Below are 18,996 nucleotides of genomic sequence, written 5' to 3' on the forward strand. Positions count from 1 at the left end.
CCCATTTATGCTATGCCACACAGACCCCATTCAGGTTATGCCACACAGTAGTACCTCTTATACACATTATGCCACTCAGTAGTAGTGCCCCTTATACTGTACATTATGCCACATTGTGATGATCCTTACACATTATACCACACAGTAATGCCCTTTACAGATTATGCCACATAGAAGTAGTGCCCCATATAACACATTATTCCACACAATAGTAGTGCCTCTTACACATTTTGCCCCCGCAGCAGTTTACCTCCCTGTGTCCTTCTAGCAGCCTCTCACCTCCCCCTGTGTGCCATCAGCAGCCAGCAGGTGTGGATGTGGTGCTGTGCCGCCAGCTAATTGCAGCTGGCACTCCAGCAGGCAGTGGCAGACATGGACAAACAACACTGGCGCAATGTGAATCTGGCCAATCAGAGCTTGCAGACTAGCAGCCAATCAGGAGTCACCACTGTTGGCTGCCAGTCCTCGAGCTCTGAATGACTCGCGACCGGCAGCGCTATCTCTCCATGTCTGCCTGCCAATGCGCCAGCTGTAATCAGCTGGCAGTACTGCACCAAATCATCACTGCTGACACCTGGGCCCACCTCGGTAGCCCTAACTGGACCGGCCCATCTTGTGTGTGTGACCAAGTGCAGGGGAAGCAGCTGGCCACAGAGGCAGCCACACACACCTTGCACCCACTGTAATTACACCACTGTTTGCTTGCATGAAACAATGGGGTCCTTTTGAGGATCAATGGAATGGGGTTATAGGCAAGGACAATGTAATCAAATAAAGGCTGCTGGTGTACTACAGGGTACAGTCTTCAACCCAGGCAACGCCGGGTATCCCAGCTACTGTAGTTCACAATATTACACCCGATTATAACATTAAAAGGCATAACAATACCATATACCACAATAATGCTGCAGTCACTCTCCGGGGCAACTTCCATAGAAAATAACCCTAGAGCTGCAGTAAGTTGCTCTTTTTTGTAAACTCCAACTGATATAGACTTCAATATTTATTCATCATTTTAAAGTTATTTCAAAATATTAAGCTATGTACAAGTAAAATGTAAGTACCCATTTTCTTTTATAAAACAACAAGTACAGGTTTCCAGCCACATTTCATTAATGAAATGTTTCCATATGTCTGTTGTTGTGTGCAATAAGATAACTAATGTTCATTTATTTGACTCTAGGAATCGGAGCTTATCGAACTTCGAGAGACAATAGATATGTTGAAAGCTCAGAATGCGGCAGCACAGGCTGCAATACAAGGCGCTCTTAATGGTTCAGATTACAGCCATAAAGGTACTTCTATTGTCTTGGAAGAATTCTGTGTTAAAATTAACAAATAAATAACTTTTTTTTAATGTAAGCGGCATACAGTCACATACTGTTTGTAAAAGTGATAAATCTCTATTTTGTGCTGAAAACTATCTTGCATGCATTAGATCTCATGTCAACCAAATTGGTTATGCCTGTGCAATATGTACAATTTATACATTTGTGTGCAATCCGAAATTCAGTTTCTTACAGTTAGTAAATGACCTGTACTATTTATTCAGGTAATATCCCTTGCTGCATTCACTTAATTATGTGCTCTCAGGCTACCCAGGCTATAAATGGCATTATTCGCTAGTACACAGTAACACAGCTACCTGTTAGCAATACACCAAAAGCGACAACTCGCCCACAACAGGGGAAAAGCTACATATAGCGATTACCTGTGCAGGTGAATATATTCTACCAACCAAACCGCTCACAGCGAGATTTCTAGATATAATGTTACCCTCATGAGACAGTAAATGACATAAATTACTACAGAATTTTAACAAGATGCAATTTGTAAAAAAAAAAAAATGTCACCTGTACATCTATACAGATTTAATTGAGAATTTACTGGCATATTGCGGAGGTTACAGAAAACAGGAAGAAGCAAAGAAGTCAACCTGCCCTACAATGTAGATAATGGGTTTCGATTTAAAAAAAAAAAGAGAAAAATATATATACAGTATCTTTACTTTTAGCTTCTAAACACAACAGTGGCGGCAAGCTGGAGGTAAAAGTGGGGGGAATTTTTTCTATATAGATTAATATAGAGTATATTTAACTGCATTCCCTCCAATGATGAATATGCCATTTTCACTTTCAAGATCAGTGGCAAACGCAGGATTTCCAGAGGGGGGTTTCCAAATGTTTAATTTTAGAGCGAGTGTGGCCTGTCAATGAAGAGGGCAGAATTAGTACTTTAACCAGCTTTAATAAGCGTCATACAAAGTGTATTGTATGTAATACTTCCTATACAGGACCAGTGATCACAGTAAGCCATTAGATGCGTCAGTAGGCCATCCTGACTTAGCTGAATGTAGTTATTTTAGATGTGGGCACCATTCCAGACTATTGGAGCAAGTCCGGGAGCCTGGAGGAGCAACAGAAGAACCTAGCACTGCCCTGGACATATATGTACATATTGGGCTCTATAGCAGTGCATCTCTAACAGGGCATGTTTTCCATATCTTCTAGTTGGTGCACAGGTTATTTATTACTGGCTGTTAAAAGATCCACAGGTGGTGCTAATTATTTCATTTGTGATACTGAGAAGAACATGCAGCACTAGTAACAATCAATTTTATTACTATTTATTTTGCGGTCATGGTGTGGGCTGGGATGGGGGGTTTCCAGGCAGACGGAAACCCCCCATGCATTTGCCTATGCAAGATTACCCTATACAGGATGAAGTGGTTAGAGGTGGTGATAAAACTGATGACAAGAAGAATAAAATCCTTTATTGTGTCACAGACAGTAAATAAATAACCCTATGTGTTTGATTTATTCCACAGCAGAGACACGAATAAGAAGGCAGCACTCCTCTGAGAGTGTTTCCAGCATCAACAGTGCCACCAGTCATTCTAGCATTGGTAGTGGCAATGATGCAGATTCCAAGAAAAAGAAAAAGAAAAACTGGGTAAGTTCCTCTACTGAGACAGAAACGGATGAGGTGTGTGTATGTGTGTGTATACTGTGTCTGTATAAATAACAATGTGATACGTAGTCGGGGTGTTCTGTACAATCTCTGATGTATTTTAGCTCACAAGTAAAACAACAGTGAATTGAGAAATAAGATTTATATCTTATCCGAAATTGTTTTCTATAAACCATAGACACAGATTCTGATCTTTATAGTTTTTATTGCAAGCGCAGGATTTCAGGACAAGTACATACAGTAAATCAAACATCTGTCTGAAGCCAGATCACATCACAGCAAACAGTACTGGAAGTCAAACTTCATCCAGTCTACTCCAATAGCTTGGGATCTGTTGTTACAACTGAATTTTCTTCTTTTTTTGAAAAAATTAACTGAGTTGTATGTCCAAAACTTTACCTCTGCAGCAACTTATACCCCTTTTACACCGGAGCTAAAACCCGGGTTTTTGAAGGGTTAACCCGGGCAGGTCCCTGGTGTAAAAGGGGAGAGAGTTGGATCACCAGGTCGAGTGACCCGGCAATCCCTCCCAGGTAACTAGCAGGGTTTCACACGGGTGTATCCCGTGAAACCCTGCTGTGAGAACAGCACACTCCGGGTCACGATGACCTGGAGTGCACTGCTAGCCGGCTGATTGGTCCGGCTTCAGTGGCGCTTGGAGATGATGTCATCTCCAAGCGACCACTTTCACTCCGCAAAAGCCGGGTCTATGCAGACCCGACTGCGGTGTGAGCGGCGCTGACTCGGGAATATCCCGAGTCGGCGCCGGCAAAATTCCGGGTCTGATCCGGATAGGAACTTTGTTCCAACTCCGGGTCAGACCCGGAATTTAGGTGGAAAAGGGGTATAACGTGCAGGATTGGGTTAGAGATTAGCTCTATTTTAGGACCAAACTGCATGCCTGCAAAAACTAGTATATGCAGAGGTGTAAATAGAAATGACCTACAACAACATTTGAAGGATCCCCATGCCACAGAAGATCAATAGAAAGAAAACACTGCCATTTGCATCATGCAAATGCAACCGGCCCAATGTACTACAAATCCCAATGATTTTATTAAGTGAATATATTGGCACCTGCAGGCAGGAAGACACTGAGCAAAACCTGTGTCATAGCACTCTCCCTCTCCAGCATAGTCACCATCCAATTTAGGGTGAACATAACTGATTGACAGGAAAAAGAAAAACCTGAAGAAATCTGAAGAAACATAAATTATTTACATTATTCAAATATTGCTAGGAACAGCAGACGACTCCCTTTATTACCCTTATTAATAAGATGTACATACATTCAATAAAAAACAAACTGTAACAATTATAAAATAACTACATTTCTTCATTGCTAATATCAAACTCTTTACCAACAACCCACCTTTCTTTTTGCTCTGTTACAATTATAAGGCACAATTGAAACACTTCTCTATGCAGGGCACAACACTCAGCCACCTCTCTGCTCGTTTTGCATCCTCTAGCTCATTGGTTCTCGAACTTGGTCCTTACTACTCCACACAGGTCACGTTTTCCCGGTCACCCTGCAGTTACGTCACAGTAGCCCAGCTGGGCTGCACTGGGAGACTGCTCGCAGCTGCTAATAAGCAGACACAGCAGTCTCCTATGCCTGTGGGGGGAGCGATCAAGTTGACTGCGCCCTCCACTGGATATGCGCCAGGCTGAGGGGGCCCACTGTGACCCCCTCACCAGCACGCAGCGTCGCTTCACGGCGCTGAAAACATTTTTTTTTAACCTAAGGGGGCATGGTCATGCCTATGATGATTAAGCCTCGCCCTCTTTACCCTGGCACGGCGCGGCTCTTGGCGGGCCTGCAGGTGCACCGGTGTATTCATTACTCACTGACACATTTTAAAAGATCCACAGGTGGAGCTAATTACTTCACTTTTGATTATGTGAGGAGACCTGGAAAACATGAACTGTTTGGGGCCCTGAGGACCGAGTTTAGAACCTGTGCTCTAGCTGTAATGGCAAGCATGCACATTATACTGTATTCCTGTCTGCATTATTCTACTTGTAGGACAGGGCAGAGTCACTACTGTATGTCCTGTTCACCTGCGGTTACTCTACAGTACACTTACAATATTTTCCACTGATTCTAATTACTTGTTCGTACATCTATCTGTGTAGTGATTTGCTGGTGCTTCCTGCTTGCTACATTCTTATTCTAGTGAAATCAGCGTCTGTTCTGGTGGCAGTAGTATAAAAAGTAAAGCTACAATCTGTGGCTTGCACCTCAGTTTCCCACTGGCAGTTTGTAAGTCAGTATCTGTTTTAGTTTCTTCTTACTTTCTATGTACATGTACTTCTGAGAGAGGTGGTAGAATACATTTATTTACTTAACAAGCCAAGGAACACTGCAACTGGAGAGAAGGGTGGGTAGAGTGCAATCTACCTGGGGGGGGGGGGGGATATAAATCTGGATTTTGATTATAGACCTCTTTTCTGGTTACTAGGAAATAAACAAGATCTGCCCACAGCCCCTGCTATCATGTCTTCGCCCCATTATTACTAACTACCCCTCTTTCCTCTTTTACGTGCTGCTTTAAGGAGTGTTTTTTTACATGGGAATCTATAATCTGTGTATATAATAGGCTTCTTGTACTGGTGGTTGCTGTACTATGGATTGGTATGACTGTAGCTATACCACTGTATACATTTCCGTTGGTGTCACTAGTCAGAGTTACAGGTGTAGGGTTTGTTACAATCAGATAAATGCCCAGGAACCTGTATTTTACTGGAGCAGCTCATTTGTCCTCTTAATATGGTTGCAGAAATATTGCTATGTAATGTATAACCTAGATCTGGTGAATGAGCACTATGCAACTGTAATTTGACGCTAACCTCCTGTCATCCATTTCATTTATTTTTTTTTTGTCTCTCACAAGGTGAACTTCAATAGAAGTGAGGTGAATATAGAACATTGACTGATTTGGCATGTTAAGTAAACTCCTGGCATGGCCACTTTCATTTTGCAAGGCTTCAATACAAGTCTTTCTTGTACTTTGTTTTAATTAAAATTGGTCATTTAAATAATAAGTTGCATGTAGTTGAATTAAAAAAAAATACCACGTCCACACATGCAATTCCACCTTTATTTTGTTGGATCAATAGGCAGAAAATATAGATTTGTAGAGCAGCTGGAAAATAATTATCATATGCACTTCCTGTCTATTGTTAGAGTATCAAGAATATTATTGTTGTTATTATTAACCTTTATATATCACCTGCATCTTATACAGTTTGTTACAAGAAGGGAGATAAAATGAACTTACAGATGTGTCCGCATAGATCTGGCCTCCTTGAGCATTAAACATCCCTTCTAGTCACGCCATTCCATGACTCTGTAGGGCTGAGCACCTTTTCATGCAACTTTTTCCCTTACATTCCACTACACTGAAATTCGCTGGTGTTTCCACAAAACATAACTGAAGTTTGCTATTACTTTTATTATGTAAATATCCTTTATTAGTATTACTGTATAAACCAGTAGTGGGGAACCTTTTTTCTGCGGAGGGCCATTTTGATATATATAACATTATTTGCGGGCCTGGTGCAGGCCATTTCCCTCTCAGTGTGATGTCACAGGGGCGGGGCCACAATCGCCAGTGATTACATCAATGTCCAGAGCTGTGAGGGCAGCGGTGTGATCGTCTGAAGCGTCCTAAGGATGCTCCAGGCGGCACTACTGCATAGATTCTGGCTGCCAAGGGCCATTTTGATATATATAACATTATTTGCGGGCCTGCTGCAGGCCATTTCCCTCTCAGTGTGATGTCACAGGGGCGAGGCCACAATCGCCAGTGATTACATCAATGTCCAGAGCTGTGAGGGCAGCGGTGTGATCATCTGAAGCGCCCTAAAGACGCTCCAGGCGGCACTACTGCATAGATTCTGGCTGCCAAGGGCCATTTTGATATATATAACATTATTTGCGGGCCTGCTGCAGGCCATGCCCCCTCCGTGTGATGTCATACAGGGGCGAGGCCACAATCGCCAGTGATTACAGCAATACCCAGAGCTGTAAGGGCAGCGGTGTGATCATCTGAAGCGCCCTAAAGACGCTCCAGGCGGCATTGCTGCACAGATGCTGGCTGCAGGGGACTATTCTAGGCACCCTGCTAGCTAGATGAGGCTAGCAGAAACAAGCTCAGAGGGCCAGAGTGAATGATTCCAGGGGCCTTATAGGGCCCCCTGGCCTGAGGTTCCCCATCCCTGGTATAAACCATTTTGGTTAACACATGACAGCTAAAATTGATACATTCAATGTCATATCTGTTTAAGTATAGAATTCATTGCAATATATTGTATTGAATTGTTTCTCATTTACTATCACATATAGATTATGTTGCTAGCTCTGCTGTTAATGATTTAGTAAAACTCCCTGTACTGTATAAGTAGCTGACCAAAGTCACCTGCACTTACAAATATGTCAGCTATCGGGTTCTAAAACTTTTTTTGTTGTTGCTAAATCTTTTGAGCTATAGAAGTACAATAGCCCCTTCCTTTTTGTGTTATTTCTGCATGTTATGGGGTTTTCATTTTTCTCCTTCTTGCAACATTATTAGTAATTGTTTGCTCCTTCTATTCTGTAATAATAGTGTGTAATGTTCAGTAGCTACATAATCTATGGGTTGCAAATGCACAGTATACAAACAATATAAATTGTGGTATCTTTACGTGAATACAAATATGATGTCTAGGTTAATGATAACAAATTTAGTGCTTATCCTTATGGACAGTAATAGAAATTAAATCATCTGTAAAAAACTATCTACTGCGACACACATGACATTACTGTGTCATATGAAAATGGTAGAGATCAGCAGTACGAGGTGCTGCCTAGATGAAATTTTAAAATGACTTGATTTAACATAGGTCCCTTTATAATTCAAATCATTACTTCTAATTTGTACTGTATTTTGCTTATAAATCCCCTATCATTGCGCTTATAAATCCCCTATTGATGTAGTTGAGGGTGTCTTGAATCTGGAGATTGAATATTAGAATACGGGGGCTCATTTAGAAGTGGAGATACGTCTGTGTTTTTTCATGTAAAATGTACATTTGTATACTGCACATGTTCACCGAAATTAGTTTGGGTGACTCATGTCTCCTTATGCATGGAGTAGCATAATGAAGGTGTGTGAGCATAGGCCAAGTACTGTAAAGGTTTTCTAATAACGGAGATATATAGTTGACGTTGACACATCAGTAGATATGTTTTTATAGGAAACGTGTGTCTTGTGGATGCTGGAGGGATGCTGCAATGACGATGATGACTATCAGCAGCATTATTTTTCTGGTTTCTAATTGGGTATTGACCCCTCCAGCTGGTAGTACTTAAATCTCTAGCATCACACCTATATTATTTGAAGTCTAGACTGTCTATTTACATTACTCAATTGACATTTCTATTTGGACTACTGCAGGAAAGAAGATTCCCATTTGATTTTTAAAGGTGAAAACAAGAGATCTTTGTAATTAATTTAATTTCATTTGTACCCGTGTTTTGCATTTAGATTTTAGATTACATTTTAGTCTAAACATGAATATATGATACTTTGTTACATTATTTTGTTGTGTACAAATAGGGCAATGCAACAGTATAAGTAGTTGCTACTAACACTCTCAAGCCACACCAATCTTTGCTATTGTGGGTAGTAAATATACATACAGAACTCCTGATGTACTTCTGACACAAATTCTATTTTATTTAACTACTGTAGATGCATCTCAGGATGTGTCTGACCAAAAATATGCATGTAAAATGACTTTTCCTACAAACATTTGGAGTTTAAGTGCATCCCATCTAAATGAGCCTCACTGTGTACAAATTCTACAATATTGTTGTGCAGCTATATAAAATTGTGTCTGCATTACTAGCCTTCTCCCATTGTGCTTATTCATTGGATTGTAATACTCAGCTTTTGTCAAAATGATTAAGAGAAAATTTTATTTTTGTTTTGTTTTTTTAATATTATTATGGGAATGACCAACTGTACATTTGCATCAAGGCACAGTGCTTATATAGTGTACATGCAAATGGTATATTTTCTTTGACAGATGGCAATACTGTATCTAAATGTTTTTTTTTGTAACATGTTTATACATAGTGATAATAAATCATATATATATTGCAAAGTAAATAGCTTATTAGAATACAAAAAATGTTTTTGTTTTTTTAAGTGCTTACTAGTTAATGCCTTGTTTTACTGCTTTAATTATATCAGTTTTAAGTTGAATTTTATTTTTATCTCAATTTAATTTTGAAAATAAACTATGCTTTAATAATCTTGCTTTCAAATATTAAAATGTGTCTTTTTTTCCTAGTTGAGAAGCTCTTTTAAACAAGCCTTTGGCAAGAAAAAATCCAACAAACATCCGTCTTCCCACTCAGATATTGAAGAACTTACAGATTCATCCGTACCATCCTCTCCAAAATTACAGCATAATTCAGAGGATGCAATTTCCTCTGCAATGAAGCTATCCCAGTCCAACTCAGAGTAAGTTGTTATGATTATTGTACAGTTTTTTTCTCTGAGTACATCAACTGCCATACCAGAAATGATCTTCATCTCCTAAATTCAAAGCATCTATACAGATCTGAAAATAAATGAAAGTAGTGCGCCAATTCATATATAATTATATCAGGTCTTCCTTGTTGTAAATTTATTAACAAAGAAAACAGGAATTTATGTATTATTTCCTCAAATTTTTTCTGCATAAAATGGCAGATAAACTTCACTAATTAAAGTACATGTATATTTTCCCCTTATAAGATAATGGGGGAGATGTTTCAAACCCTCTATAGAGGAGGCAACACCTCTGGTTGTCCTATTTAGAATGTTTGCTACACTACATCTCCTCCAATTTTCTTTATTGAATCTAACAAATCACACAATGGTTACTTAACGCGAAGCAGATGCCGGAATATCTCTGAAAATGGTCTTTGATAGAAGTCCTTGATATACAGCCTGTGGTCTACCTTGACATTACAAAATTCCCTTCGAATGTATAGTGTTGTTTACTACTTTTTAGTGTTTTTTTACATGTGTTCAATTTAAAACCACATTATGCTTATTTTGTTATTTAGTAAATATATATGTTATCTATTGTGTGAATTCAGGTCTTTAATCTGGGTACCAAAGAAACGGCTAAATGGCCATGTGATGTACAAGCATAGATCTCGGTAAAACGTAGTGTGGTGCATGCGATTGAACTGGTGTGCTGGAGTTAAGGAATTTGCATGCATTTATGCATTAAAAAAAAGGCAAACTATGTGTGAAAAAATGGAAGGTTACAGTGCTTGAGATATGGACTAGAAAAACTTTTTTTGTGTACTGTATGTGCATTAAAGCACTATCTTAATTTGAAAACTGCTATATATTTTTCTATGCAATTGTTGGTAAGTGAATTTAATTACAACCAGGGCTGGACTGTTCTATGGATAGTTAGGGCATGCCCCAGTAGGGATACAGTTATTTGGTTGACAGTCACTTTGTCAACAGTGACATACCAAACCCAAGTGTGGATGTAGTCATGGGATCACCCCCTTATTGGGCCTGTGCTGAGTTTGGGAACTGTACAGTGAAGCATGAGTTTCTGGGGGCTGTAGTGTCCTGAAGCTACAGCAAGTAGCATCTGCAACTCATTAATAGCAGTATCTAGCCAGAGCTGTTGAGTTGTCAGGAGCAAGTATACTAATTTACTAATATTATGCTTTATTTAGCTGTACAGTGTACATAATTTTAAATCAGTTAAGTCTACAAAAACATCTGAAGAACAGTTTTCTATACTGTAGATGCAGAGCTGCCTACCTACTTTTTTGTTAGGATGAGATTTACTACAGTAGATTAGATGCTCCTTAGCTATCATTTTATGACCTGGAGAACACTTATGACTGTAATACATACTCTAATATGACCTACAATTTAATTTATTTTATTTGTAAAGAAAATGAGGAATTTCTTGTTGCAGACAGAACAGAATGTTCACGTGTGCCAGAGTGTTGCTGCTCAAAGGTGTACCCTATAGTTCTATATTATAACAGATCTACTGTTTGATATTGCCACAGCTTAATCCTATTTTACACACCCAGCAGAGGAAAACAAATCTTTACAATCTGGTTTGAGGACTTTTCCCAGTGATTGTTCATTTCAGAGAGCAAGTCAAAATTACGCAAAGTAATACTTTTCCACCCCATCACTAAATCCTGTGTAAGCCACTACCTTTTCCACCCCAGACCTATCGAAGTACAGAAATACTTCCTTAATACCCAGTAGAAGCTTGGAGTAGTACTGTACCAAAGGTAACATTGGAAGATATTGTAATCTATTGGTGTCCAGTATATATTGCTCTTGGACTTTTTAGAAATGTTGTATACTATACTTATATCTATCATTGTGTAAATTAGTTTTCTAGAGGTAGAGGCTACATTTAAAACATTTGTGATTACATCATGATGAGGGGTTTGACATGAGGTTTGGCTTTTTTTTTCCAAGAGTTGTGGTATAGAAATCAAACCCACAGTAATTACCAATAATTGCCATACCTATAATATTTTCTTCTTCTTTACAATGAATTGGCTCGGTGTGGGATTTTTCATACTAAGGGGTATATTTACTAAAGTGCAGGTTTGCAAACGTGGAGATGTTGCCCATAGCAACTAATCAGATTCTGTCACTTTCTAGAAGGTACTAGATAAATAATAAGTAGAATCTGTTTGGTTGCTCTGGGTTACATCTCCACTTTTGTAAACCCGCACTTTAGCAAATATACCTCTAAGCCCCATTTCATAGGTATTTAGCCATTTAATTTTTCATACGAGGTATGTTAACGTAATGACATAAATTTATGTATCTATTGTTTTAAATTTGGTTCAGATTATATGTATTGATTTAACTGTCTTCCTATGCTAAATTCATAGATCCTTACTAATTTCTGAGGGGAAGGGATCTCTTTTTTTTTAAATAAGTCTGATGGAATCATATACACATAATACAATAAACTAGCTGTATAGAAATTAACTCTCACAACAGCCCAAAACCTCACCAAGGGTACACATAGCATAAAAATAACAATGCCTGGATGTTTTATGAAGGGGCCTTTGTAATCCAAACAGGCAGGTTTTTTCCACCTATATATGTAGAATAGATAGTTAACTATATTGCTAATGCAGTTACATAAAATACACTTGGCGCATTACTTAAAATAAACTACTTAAACCAGTCTGGGGACACAATTACATTTATCAATTGATTAGTTTAAGGGGCTCCCCATCTACAGTATATTGTTTTGGAATTCATTAAATAGTATTGAGAGGGTTTGGAAATCGTTAATTTTGTTCTACAAATTTTCTGTACAATAATTTGATGAGCGCAATGTAAATAACTGGCAAAAATGAAATATCTAATTTATATAAATCCATATTTTTGGGGGCTTAAAGAATTAGGACCCCTATGTATCAAGCCGTTTCTTACATAAAATTATGCAGAAACTGCTAAAAGCACAATGCAGGAGATTTCACAGAACTCTCTGGCAAAATGCTATTTATCACTGCAGATTGCAGTCCCCATCATTATTAATGGACACTACAATCTGACCCCTATGTACTAAACTCCAAAAAGTGACCGCTGTCCCTGCAAGTTCCCTGTTGTAGTGGGGATATTTTCATTAATAGTTTAAATATCCCCAGCAAGTTGAATGGATAATAAACGCGTCAGTATCGCAATTATTAGTACATTGACCCCTAAATGTGTCCTGAATGGAAAAAAAAGAAAATGAAAGCTGTGCTTTATATTTGTTTTATCAAATAAGTCAAAGTAACAGCTTACAAATGACCAAATTCACATACAGTATTCATACAGCAGAAAAAAGAAATAATTTGAGGATCATGTCAGCTGAGGGGATGATTCTTCAAAGTACAGTAGGCAATTAAAAATTGTGAGTTCACCTTTAAAATCACATTACAGTATATACCACCCCAAATATGAAAAGGCACATCTGTATTTTCACACTGTTTTCTAATGTATACAAAATAGTGTAAACAAAATGTATCCTATGGCACTAGAATAATTTTATGATCCTTGTAATCAAGAAAATTCAAAACAAAAAACAGTGGGGTATCAGCAGCTGTCTAACAGGGAGGTGATAAGTCTTCCTAAAGATGAGGTACTGAAGAACAACTAGAGTAAGCAGCGCTAAACCTTAACACCCCTATAGAAATGTATTTGATAATTGCAGTATGGGGTGTGTTGATAGTATGTTATAAATTATTAATAAACAATATAAAATAGGAGGTGGACACTTATATTGTTTAAAGATATATGCAGGACCATAACTACAGGTGTGAGAGTGGTGGCATTGTCCAGGAAGCAGGGCTGTGAAGGTGGCACCATGGCTGCGATGCGTTATCTGCATTTGGCTTGCAGGGTGTCTGGAATGGCACCCTGCAGCACTGCTGCAAAGCTGGCCAAAGCATATGAATATTCTGGGCACACACAGTCTATGGACGCCACGGGCAGTGCTGTACTTCCTGGTGTCGGTGCCGTCGTACTCTCAGCCTAACTTCATGACATCATGTGTTTGGGAACAGGGGGAGGGGTACAGGGAGCAAAAGCTCTCTGCTCCGGGACTGGGTATATCAGACCCTCCAACATGACCCCTCCCATCAGGTACAAAATGCTCTGCTCCTGGACTTCCCACCTGATTTATGATTGCAGTCACCTGGTTGAACTAGTTAATTGATGAGAAGGGAACTTCAAACACAGGTGGCTGCAATCATAAACCAGGCAGGAAGTCCAGGAGTAGAGCATTTTGTACCTGATGGGAGGGGTCATGTGGGAGTGTCTGGGTATATATAGACTCAAATTTAATCAATACAAAGTAAAGTACAAAACATGAAATGCATACATGAGGCAACATGGACGGTGTAATGGTTAGCATTACTGCCTCACAGCACTGAGATCCTGAGTTCAATTCGCACCATGACCCTAACTGTGTGGAGTTTGTATATTCTTCCAGTGCTTGCTTGGGTTCCCTCCGGGTACTTCGGAGCAGTGAATTAGTACTGCTTCTGCAAAAGCACAATCTGTAGGAGATAACTGGGTATAGTGACTGTATTACAGTTTCCAGTTTGGAGTCTGGTACTAGATGAGGGCAGGATGCATTTTGGATCTCTCAATACTTGCTCCTAGCTGTGGAAATTATATAGACCATTGAGGAATTCAATGTGTTATATTCCAACTAGGTTACTAAAGAGTAACATGCAACTGGCATGGAGGTATTGTTCTCTACCTTGCATACAACCAATAATCCATTTAGTTATAATTTACAGTATATTGAACTAAAGAACTAAAGTGTGTAACTGTTTGCACTGCCAAGAGAGAGGGTGTTTACACTAGAGTACTGCAGAATATTTGAAATAAATTGTTTTTTTATGTACTGTATGCGTTTCTACTGATTAAATGTGGTTATATATATATATATATATATATATATATATATATATATTGTGACACAGTCAGATTAGGGGTTCCTCTCCTGGGTAGAGGACTCCTTCCTTACACACACAGCAGCTGGGAAACAGTACGCCAGACTGGATTCAAGTACAAGCTGGTCGGCGCCAGTCTTTATTGTGCAAAACAGAAATGTCATAAATAAATCATAAACGTAAGTCCTAGCCCTGGCTGGGCTTCTAACTTCACAGGTAGTTCCCTCACTACAAGAACCTGGCAGGGCCTAATGCCCTCACCAGCAACAAGGCACAGCACAGTACTCACAAATAGGTTTTCCAAGTGTCTCTGAGCAAACTTCCTGCCTGCTCTCCCAGGTGAGACAATCAGCCCTAAACACACTAGGCTTATATTGGCCACTCTCAGGTGAAAAACTAACAAGCCTGTTACCAGGCTGCGAGAACCAAAACCTGGAGTGGCCGTGAGTGGAGCGCTCCCTCTCCTCTCACCCACAACCCCCAGGTCCCAAACCGGCTTTTCAAAAAGCCAAAACTCAAGCCTGCTACACTGCAGACTTTCTCCTGGGGGTTTAAAACACAAAAGACAGGAATCTGGGACAAATGTACCTGCCACAAACCACTTTACCAGTGATACTATCACAATATATATATATATATATATATATATATATATGTTTCCGCCTCGTATTTTATATTAATTATTAATTTATTACCTATTGCGTTTACATGCTGTAAAACAGGGTGTTAAGGTTTAGAGCTGCTTACTCTTGTTGTTCTTCTGATGTTTCTAAACTGTAAACTAAAAACCATGGTTCATTGTCTTTCAAGTATCTGTGAATGCACTGAAGCAGAAGCTGAAATGATCCTGCAGCTAAAGGGTGAACTTCGTGAAAAGGAGCTAAAACTAACAGACATCCGCCTTGAGGCGCTTAGCTCTGCACATCACCTTGACCAAATCAGAGAAGCAATGAACCGCATGCAGGTCAGTGATGCTCCATAGTCTTTAGTTTAAATGTTTGATATACACACAAATGCAATGAATCATCCATTACAATATCACAATTACAACATGTGGAGTACAGTTTATTGCAGTGAATGGTGGACCCTTGGTAAGGGGTAAGTGACAAGCTTCTATCTCTGAGTAGTTTAGCTGAAATTAGCTTTGAATATCTTAATTAAAATAATATATACCATTGTGTGCCTTTTGCTGCAATAAAGTCTGCTCCATCTGTGTATTGGATAAGGAAAAGCTTAAAGGCTGATAATCTTAAATACACATTACACTTCTCCAAGTAAAAGTGCTCTAAAAATGTCTCATTTAAGAAGTCTAAACCAACACATTTTACAGACTGCAATAATCTGACAGATAAAAATAATGTAAATACTGTAAATCTGATTGATTGTGTAAGAAAAGGAATCCATACATTTGGTTGACCTGACATCTGTCCTTGCAGATTTTCATGAGCATCTTTTGCTTTACAGTTGAGCTCATGCGTGCTAAATAGCATGATAAAATAATGATGCTTTTTATATTGTAATATTAAGTAACATGCAATTTATGTTATTCATTTGAAAATGTTGCTGCTTCAACATGACAATTTGGGTTACAGAATGAAATTGAAATCCTGAAAGCTGAGAATGACAGGCTAAAGGCTGAAACCAGTACCCCGGGAAAAACGACCCAACCTTCCTCTGAATCCTCTAGTTGCACTTCCTCATCCTCTTCCCGTCAATCACTAGGCCTCTCATTAAATAATCTAAATATAGCAGAAACTATAGCAACAGGTAAGCTAAAAGGAACTTTTTTTAAAATTATTTTAGATATCAGAGAAAGGGGATGCGGCTGCCGGGAATCGAACCGCCGGCCATGCGGCTGCCGGTATTTCATACCAATTCCAGAGAAAGCTTAGATACCTCCTATAGGGGCTGAGTTTGAAATAGAGTAAGAAAGAGCAAGTAACTGTGCAAAAACATGCTGCACTGCAGGTGGGGCAGATGTAAAATGTGCAGAGAGATTAGATGAGAGGGTAGTGTCCAAACTCAAATCTAAATTGATGTGTTAAAATAAAGCTGTCCAGCATTTGTGGGCTACATGCAAAAGCAGCCAATATTTACCCGGCATGCAAAAAATATAAATGTATTTGCACTCAGTGTCAGACTGGGGCATGAAGGGCCCACCAGAAGATTGCAATAGTAAGGGCCCCCTGATGGGGCATAACCATCTGCCAAAGTGGGTGTACCCAGGGAACTGAAAGGTGTGGCATTAATATGTGCAAATAGATGGAGGAGGAGTTAATGCAAATAGATGGAGGTGGAGTTATCTAGCAATAGACCTCCAAAAAGCCAGATAAAGGGTTGTCCTATTTAATAAATAGCCTAGGACTGTCATGTTCTGACAGTGACCCAGAAAATGCATGGCAACACAGATTCAGATTGGGATGGAAAACCATCCCAGGTAATTTCTGGAAACAGCCCTTAATTAGGGGTGGGGCCTGGGGAGGAGGGGTATGGGGAAGAATGGAGATCATTGGCTATATATGATGTACATATTTATGATATGTGATGATTTAAGGCTGTTCACTATGTGCTGTACTGGGGACATCATACTACTCTTTATTTGCTGGACTTAAGCTAAGTACACACTGGAGTAACAGGCATTCCTTCCGACATCGGGGCGAATGCCCTTGAATGGGGATTGCCCATACAGATTTGGACGAGTTAATGATCACTGTTCCATCCTTCATTAACATAACACAGGTCGCTAGCGATATCGCTAGGTTTGATGTGCAGCACATCGTTGCTAGTGCAAAAATGCCTGTACACCGAGCGATGTAGGCAATTTGTCGTTGCAAAACGGCAAATTGGCCCGACGTCGCTCCAGTGTGTACCCAACTTAAGAACATGTTTGAACTACTATATGATGATATGATGTGACATAATGGGGCCTTTTGACTAGAGGCCAGTGGGTGATGTCCTGAGTGTGTGGTGTGGTCAGCACGTGATGTCCTGAGTGTATGGTCTGGTCGGTATGCGATGCTCTGAGTGTGTGTTCAGTATGTGATGTCCTGACACAAACACACTACCCCAGCACTCTATGAGAGCTTATACACATACACAGTTTAAGAGGCAGTAAAATAAACACACTAATGCACCACTATGAGAAAGATAGTGCTGTAGATGTGTAAGGTAAATAGAGCAGGTAGTTTCAGCACAGCAACATAACTACATATAGGGACCTATTGGAGAAAGCACAGACCTACAGCATGAGGACACCTTAGTGATATACACTTACTATACCCTGTATACACCAACACACAGCTCTATATAATACCGCAGCTACCTATATACCGATGCACAGCTCTATAAAACACTGCAGCCCCCTATATACCGACACACAGCTTTATATAACACCACAGCCCCTATAGGGTAACACAGCCCCTACATACAAACAGCCCCCTATATAGTTGCATAGCCCTTATAAACAGACACACAGCTCCCATGTACAAACAGCCCCTATATACAGGAAACAGCCCATATATATATATATATATATATATATATATATAGACACACAGCCCCCCATAAGGTAACACAGCCTCTACATACAAACAGCCCCCTATAGGGTAACTCATCCTCGATTTACAGACACACAGCCCCAATAAACAGACACACAGTCCCCATATAACATGGGTGACAGTAACCTGCTGGCCCAGCTCCTCAGCGTCCCCCCCTAGCTGCGCACACAATGCTTCTGGGCTGCCGTCATTAAAGATCCTGCTCTGCGCTGGAGACTCCCCTCTCTCCCTGGGCCTAGCAACTGCCAAGCCCCGCCCCTTCCTCTCACACAGGCCCCAGAGCTGAATAGCGAAGCTGTCAGCGCTCAGTGTTAGACACCAAGCCTGCACAGGCTTTCATGCAGTCTGGTACTGGAGACCCTCCTTGCCTTGAGAGGGGATGGTGGGGTAAAGTCCCGGTGGCCCAATCTGCTCATGCACTGTACCCTTGCTGTTCGTGGTCTGCTAAGCCCCACCACTCACAGAAAGCCAAGTCCGAACCTGTTTGCACCCCTTGCATTGCAACATGGTTTGTCCAGATGCAGTTATTTGCTCTTTTTTGCTTTACTCTCAACTCAGAATCAGGCCCATAATTTCCTGAAATACACAGAGCACTGTTACAGATTGATTCCTGTGTGATCCTGAAATTTGCATGATGAGGTTTATTTATCTGGTTTTCATATATTAATTCAAAGTATTGAGTCATTTGGTAGTACATCCTGCCTTATAACCATTAAAAGCATTGCAATATGAAAGCACATTTTTTTATTTTCTATTTGTCTTGCATAGTAAACCTTTAGGATAATACAGCATATTCTATTTCCACAGATATCTTACTAGATGATGTAAAAGATGGAACATACCACAAGGATGGTCGCAGTGTTAAAATCATTGTCTCTATTAATAGAGGATATGGAAGGACAAAGGTATTGCAATCAATAGCATAGGCTATTTTATTAAAACACACACGTATGCTTCATTGACGTT

At 39.8% G+C, this 18,996-nt stretch overlaps 1 protein-coding gene across 7 annotated transcripts in view; it reads left to right on the forward strand.

The window, feature by feature from the left end:
* NAV3 (neuron navigator 3) overlaps window positions 1-18,996 on the forward strand; it is a 383,856-nt gene that overhangs the window by 315,144 nt on the left and 49,716 nt on the right. For 2 of the 7 annotated variants that reach the window (XM_088478095.1, XM_088478097.1), the window contains exons 24-30: window positions 1,184-1,295; window positions 2,828-2,952; window positions 5,868-5,888; window positions 9,313-9,485; window positions 15,284-15,437; window positions 16,066-16,240; window positions 18,838-18,935. In XM_088478095.1, coding sequence (XP_088334221.1) covers window positions 1,184-1,295; window positions 2,828-2,952; window positions 5,868-5,888; window positions 9,313-9,485; window positions 15,284-15,437; window positions 16,066-16,240; window positions 18,838-18,935 — 858 coding nt within the window. Of the gene's footprint in view, window positions 1-1,183; window positions 1,296-2,827; window positions 2,953-5,867; window positions 5,889-9,312; window positions 9,486-10,108; window positions 10,172-15,283; window positions 15,438-16,065; window positions 16,241-18,837; window positions 18,936-18,996 lie in introns of all 7 variants that reach the window. The other 5 variants (XM_088478094.1, XM_088478098.1, XM_088478099.1 and 2 more) reach the window with 5 other exon arrangements.

Source organism: Taudactylus pleione, unplaced genomic scaffold (genome assembly GCF_031769625.1).
Source record: "Taudactylus pleione unplaced genomic scaffold, aTauple2 ptg000207l, whole genome shotgun sequence".
NCBI lineage: Eukaryota > Metazoa > Chordata > Amphibia > Anura > Myobatrachidae > Taudactylus > Taudactylus pleione.